This window comes from Mesoplodon mirus (assembly GCF_964341445.2).
Source record: "Mesoplodon mirus genome assembly, chromosome: 1".
NCBI classification, from domain to species: domain Eukaryota; kingdom Metazoa; phylum Chordata; class Mammalia; order Artiodactyla; family Ziphiidae; genus Mesoplodon; species Mesoplodon mirus.
The window spans coordinates 53,331,197-53,337,536 of NC_138976.1; the positions used below are offsets into that span (position 1 = coordinate 53,331,197).

At 42.2% G+C, this 6,340-nt stretch overlaps 1 protein-coding gene across 1 annotated transcript; it reads left to right on the forward strand.

Annotated features, from left to right (window-relative positions):
• The first annotated feature begins 242 nt into the window (after nucleotides 1-242).
• TUSC1 (tumor suppressor candidate 1) lies at nucleotides 243-1,625 on the forward strand. Its single transcript, XM_082621891.1, has one exon. The coding sequence runs from the start codon at nucleotides 360-362 to the stop codon at nucleotides 972-974; it is 615 nt and encodes a 204-aa protein (XP_082478017.1). The 5' UTR covers nucleotides 243-359; the 3' UTR covers nucleotides 975-1,625.
• Nucleotides 1,626-6,340: the final 4,715 nt, after the last annotated feature.

The following is a 6,340-nucleotide window of genomic DNA, read 5'->3' on the forward strand; positions in this document are numbered from 1 at the left end:
GAGGCCGGCTGGTTCCTGCAGTGCCCTGGCCCGCGCCGAAGAGCCCTGGCAGAGCCCGGCCAAGAATACACGCTTTTCCCCGCGCTGCCGAAGGGCTGAGCCGCAGGGCCCTCCCCAGGGGCATTGTGTGTGAGCCCGCCTGGAGATCGCAGGCCCAGGGGGGCAGCTCCACCCGAGGAGACAAGACACGCCTCAAACCGGGCAAACTCCCGGCCTCCTCTGGCCCCAAGCCAGCAGCCGCCGCCCGCCACCTCCTCTCCTCCTGCGCTGCTGCCCCGACTGCCCTGCCGGGCCCCGAACTCGCTGGCGCGTGGGCGCGCGGCCCCTCGGCCCAAGGGGCTGGCGGCGCGGTTGGGACGATGTGGCGCATGCGTGGTGGCGCCACCAGGCGCGGGAGCTGCGGCGGAGGGGACAGCAGCGGGCAGGGCCGCCCGGGCCGCGTTCGTGGGGGAGGCGGCAGCGGGGGCTGGCGAGGCCGCGCGGGCGGCGCCCGACAGCAGCTGGAGGAGCGGTTCGCCGACTTGGCGGCGAGCCACCTAGAGGCCATCCGCGCGCGGGACGAGCGGGACCGACAGAACGCGCGGCTGCGTGAGGAGAACGCCCGACTGCGGCTCGAGAACCGGCGGCTGAAGCGCGAGAACCGCAGCCTCTTCCGTCAGGCCTTGCGGCTCCCCGGCGAGGGTGGTGACGGGGCGTACGCGGAGGCGGCGAGGGCGACCCCGGGCCCCGAGGAGGCCAGCACGAACAGGAGGGCTAGGGGCGGCGGCCCCGAGGACGAGCAGGGCAGCCCCAGGGCCCTGAGAGCCCGGCTTGAGAAGCTGGAAGCCATGTACCGCCGGGCCCTGCTGCAGTTGCACCTCGAACAGCGGGGGCCGCGCCCGCGTGGGGACAAGGAGGAGCCCTGTCCACGCAGATCCGACTCAGGCCAGCGAACCCCGGAGCCCGAGCCCGAACCCTCGGAACCCTTGCTGTAGCCCGAGGCCGCAGCCGGGGGGAGGCGGGGCTTCGCGCGGGCCCCTCCTCCTCCGTTCATGGTTGCTCCCAGCTAGCGCGCGCCTGAGCCGCGCGCTCCCGCCTCCTGCCCGGCCCGGCCACTTCCGGGGGCGCGTCGCGTTCGGCCGGCAGAGGCTGAGAAGGGCGCGGGGCCGTTAGAGTCCCCAGTCCCCAAGTGTACAGATCAACCTTCTCTGGCCCCCGCTCGTTTCCTTGGAGAGAGGCCAGGCGGCGGAGGGGCGGGTTTTAAAACAGCAAGAAATGGGTGCCAGTCAACACGTCCTAATGCCTGAAGTTTTCTGAGTGTTGTGAGGACCTGTGGTATTTTTTCCCTCTGTTTTGGTTCTTTGAGGGATGAATAATACATTTTGAATCTGTTGAGTCTGTTCATTCTTAAGTCTCCCAAAGCCTCCAGCCGCTCTCTCTTATGTGGCCAACATTCTAAGTATTTAGCTTGTTTTTATAAGTCGGTGTTACTTGGGTAGCCTATGAAGTACCACCCTTTTATGAAAAAGGTGATATATATAATTTAGAAACTCATGTCTGCCCTGGCTCTAGTCCTTATACATCTAATATATACTGATTTGTTTACCCCACTCTGCCCCCCACCCCCAGCCCTGGGAATTTTTAAACTATCTGCCTATAGTAATTCTTTGATCGGCAAATAAATTTGGTGCACTAAAAATAACCTAAAGCTATCCCACGACTATTATTTAAAGTGTGTGAAATGTTTACACGTTTCTTTAAGAAATATACATGTATGTATATATTATACCTATTTTTAATATCTGAACTTGATTAGCCTTTGTAAACTCATTTTCTTTTCGCTTTATGAAACTGATCTTTTAAAATAATCTAAAGATTAGACAGTCTAAACGTTTTATAATTTTTATACATTTTAGACTTGACAGCATAGCATACAGTTACTTTACCTAATATTGCTAATGTTTAAGAATTTTTAAGAAATTATGAATTATATGTATATCAGAAGTCCCTAAACAAAGTGATTTAAGTCTCAGTTGTAATTTCAATGCAGGAAAAAAAAGTGATTATCTTAACAGATATTCTCAAATCAGTTGATTGTACTTTGTTAATGAATAACACCTTTGCCTAGTAATGAAGAGGATACCATTGTACCTGGTAAAAATCATAGGTGTAAAAGGGTGTTTAAGTGGTGGAGAACACTTCAGTTTAAGGAGGCAGAAAACAATGAGAAGAGTTTCTGTTACAGCTAGAAAAAAATCATGAGTTAGAATGTTTGTTTTGTTTGTGGAATATTCCAAAAGTTTCATAGCATATATTATAAAACAAGTTGCCGGGGCTTCCCTGGTGGCGCAGTGGTTGAGAGTCCGCCTGCCGATGCAGAGGACCCGGGTTCGTGCCCCGGCCCGGGAAGATCCCACATGCCGCGGAGCGGCTGGGCCCGTGAGCCATGGCCGCTGAGCCTGCGCGTCCGGAGCCTGTGCTCCGCACCGGGAGAGGCCACAACAGTGAGAGGCCCATGTACTGCAAAAAAAAAAAAAAAAAAAACAACAAGTTGCCAAAGAAAATAGTTTTGAATTTTTTTTTCTAATCCTGGGTATTGAAGACACTGCATTTTGCTTAAAAGTAATTGATAGTTTTGAACATTAAAATCTTCCCCTATGACCAAGAAATATGAGAAGAAACTTGGTGAGAATAAGTAGGTATATGAAAAGTGTTTCTATTCCCTTTACGTCATTTTCTAATAGCGAAATAATTAAAACATTTTTAGGAGGCAGTAGGAATTGAAGAATGGAAAAAAGCCTATTGGCCCTACTTCTCCTTTGGATGTAAATTAGTTAATCTCTCTAAGCCTTAGTTTTCTCACCATTAAAATGAACATACCATCTACCTTAAAATGTTACAAAAATTTTATTGAAATGCTATCTGCAGAATACCTGCTTCAAAATAAGAGATCTATCAATAAGAATTATAATCCAAATTGTGAAATTTCAAGTGCATATTTTACTGTCACTTTACTTTCCTTCTGTATTTTGTTCCTCTATGACTTTATGGGTATTAGCAGATATGTATATTTCGAATGTGTAGACATTTTTCTCTCCTTTTAAACAAACGGGAGATAAAGCATTTATAATAAGGGAATAATACAAAAAGTTTAAAATATTTCCTGATTGTGGCAACTGGCGATTCAAGAACTAAGCAAAATATTTAGTTTAACTAGTTTTAAACACCCTTTGTTTTAAAATCATGTATAAATATGGTGAAAAAAACTTTTGTAATAAGGCACATACACAAATGAGGAATTTTTTTGAGCATAATTCCTGAAAAGTCTTAAAAATTCTGAAACCCAAATGCCCCTATAAATGGGTTAAGGCTCAACTTTGTTGAATTTCCCCAATGATACCTGATGAGAAGTATCATGTAGTAATATAAAAGATGTTTTGTTATATCAAAATATGTACCTGTTTAAGAAATGGGTAAAGTTGATTTTAGAAAAGTTTTGTCTAGGCCCTAGTTTGATCTAAAATAACCTAAAACTACAGAATATCATACTTTATTACAATGACATTTTCATAACTTCAGATTTGTTGTGCAATGAAAAGAAGGCTTATAATAGAAATGAGCAACAAAAATGTGTGTCATATTAGCAAGCAACTTCAGTGAGGAGGGTTGGCATTTTTTTAATCAGCAATTTTTATTGCTGCTACTCACAAACGTATACCATCTTTATGTTTTTATCTGTAAAAATTAGGATGTAAATCAAAACAGTATAAAATGGGGTCTTTTGTAGATCATAGAACAAGCTGTCCTTGCTACACTTCTTGAACATAGTGAATATTTGAAGAATACTTGGAAATATTCTTTGTATTGTTTAGACTTAGACATAGATTTGCCAATTTATGAGTATTGCCATGATGAAACTAATCCCAAATTATTCAATAAATTAAATCATCAGTGTATACTAAATAATTGTTAGCAACATGATTTTGATCCCAGTGCCAAAATACCATTTTCTATTTTGATTAACGGAACAGATTTTCACTGAGAATTTGTCATAAACTCTTCATGAGTGAATGAAAAAACTTATTAATATTTCTGTTCAGTGATTAATTGATCAATTATAAGTTCTAATTTTTCTACTATAAACTTGCTTTCCTGCTTTACCTATCTGATATAGACACTATATAAATTTATTTGTGCGATGGAAATATGAACCAAAGAAAACCGATAATACCCACGTCTGACTTTATGAGGTTATCGTGCTCAAATTTAAGATTTTAAAGCTTAAACTAAGATTAGCATCTCTTAATGATTTGAATTAAACTATGTTGTATTTAATCCATAGGGGATTTTGCTTATTAAAAAATTCATATTCAGAATCGACTTGTCAGTATAGTCTTTGCATTATTCATGTTAATTTATTAGACTTTAGAGAAAATTTGAGAAAGACTTTAGAGAAAATTTGAGAAAGGGGGCTTCCCTGGTGGCACAGTGGTTGAGAGTCCGCCTGCCGATGCAGGGGACATGGGTTCGTGCCCCGGTCCGGGAAGATCCCACATGCCGTGGAGTGGCTGGGCCCGTGAGCCATGGCCGCTGAGCCTGCGCGTCTGGAGCCTGTGCTCCGCACCGGGAGAGGCCACAACAGTGAGAGGCCCGCGTACCGCAAAAAAAAAAAAAAAAAAAAGTAAACTTAGATGTCCTATCTCTTATATTCCATAACTCAAATAATCAGCATTTGCCTAATGGCTATAGGAAAAAAATTATAAATCATTCCAAATATCTTTTCCAATGCTCCTTATATCTAAATGGTTATCAAATCTTAAAATTTTTTGCCTCAAAAATGCCTTTCACAGTTTTTCCTTTTCTTTCATTCATAATTTTGGGCATAGGTTATCTAAGGACCTTTGTTTCATTTTGCATGAGGTAAACACTAAGGAATGCAGATTTATTTTAATTCAGAGGATAAATTGGTGTATGTACTATTGACCAATAATTTTCAAAGTAGGGTATGCAAGTATGCTGAGAGCAGGTTAAAAATCTCAGGTCTTCTATTTACATTTATTTTTACCTCATGCTTTTAAAATTTATTCTTTCTGTGTGTGTTCTAAAGTGTTCTTAGTATAGTAAATGATATACACATTTTGTTATGTGCTTAAAAATATTTATAGATCCTGATAGAGTCTAAAGAATACTACACTGGGAGTCAAAAGCTCATTTGCAGGGTTTGTCATTTATTAGTTTTGGACCTCAAGAATATTACTTAATCTTTTTAACATGGAATTTTTCTTAAATAGGAAAATTGAGTAATAGAATGTATCCAAATATGCATCATAGCTAGGTTTGTTATGAGACTTAAATTAGATATTATAACTAAACTTATATTTTATGCTTTAAAATACAGTACTACCAAAGTAAGAAAATTACTGTTTTTGAAAGATAATTTTTCATGTTCCTTGGCTTTTGGGCCAAAGAGAATTAGCTATTAAAGTTATTTTAGATTTTTGACATTTTTTTCAATCTTCACAGCTCCTTTTTTTTTTTTTTTTTTTTTTGGCGGTACGCAGGCCTCTCACTGTTGTGGCCTGTCCTGTTGCGGAGCACAGGCTCCGGACGCGCAGGCTCAGCAGCCGTGGCTCACGGGCCCAGCCGCTCCGCGGCATGTGGGATCTTCCTAGACCAGGGCACGAACCCGCGTCCCCTGCATCGGCAGGCAGACTCTCAACCACTGCACCGCCAGAGAAGCCCACAACTACTTCTTAAGGTTTAGGATTAATTCATCAGAATTTTTCAGTGCATATCTTTTTGCTTGGCATTTTATACATTTCAAGCAAGAAATCAGGGCAGGTGTGTATCTATCAAGTATAAGGAGGCCACCAAATTAACCTACAAATCCCAAAAGTTATATTAATGAATCTGTGTGCTTCACAACCTTTTCTGGGAAGAATAAAAGCACTTTTATTGAGGCACATTAGCACTACTAATAATTCTAAGACCTGAAAATACCTGACTGTGAAATTGATTATGTACTCAAACAGAAAGCTATAATCAAAAGGTTTCTGAATCCTCTCCTTCAACAGTGTTTTTCCCCCATATTATTGATGCAGATGTTGAGTTTCTTAACAAAAATGTGAAATAATTGGGGCTGAAGACTTCCTTTAGCCAAAAAGAAATTTCCACGTTTTTATTAAACAATATATTTCATAATGAAATAAATTCCATGAATTATTCTTCTGATACCAAGATTCAGCAGCATAAAATAAAAACAAAATGTCCAAAAATAACTCCCAGATATCAAACATTTGCCTTCCAGATCCACTCTCTATTCTTCTCCACCTTACTCTCTTTTTTACCACGTTACTGGCCT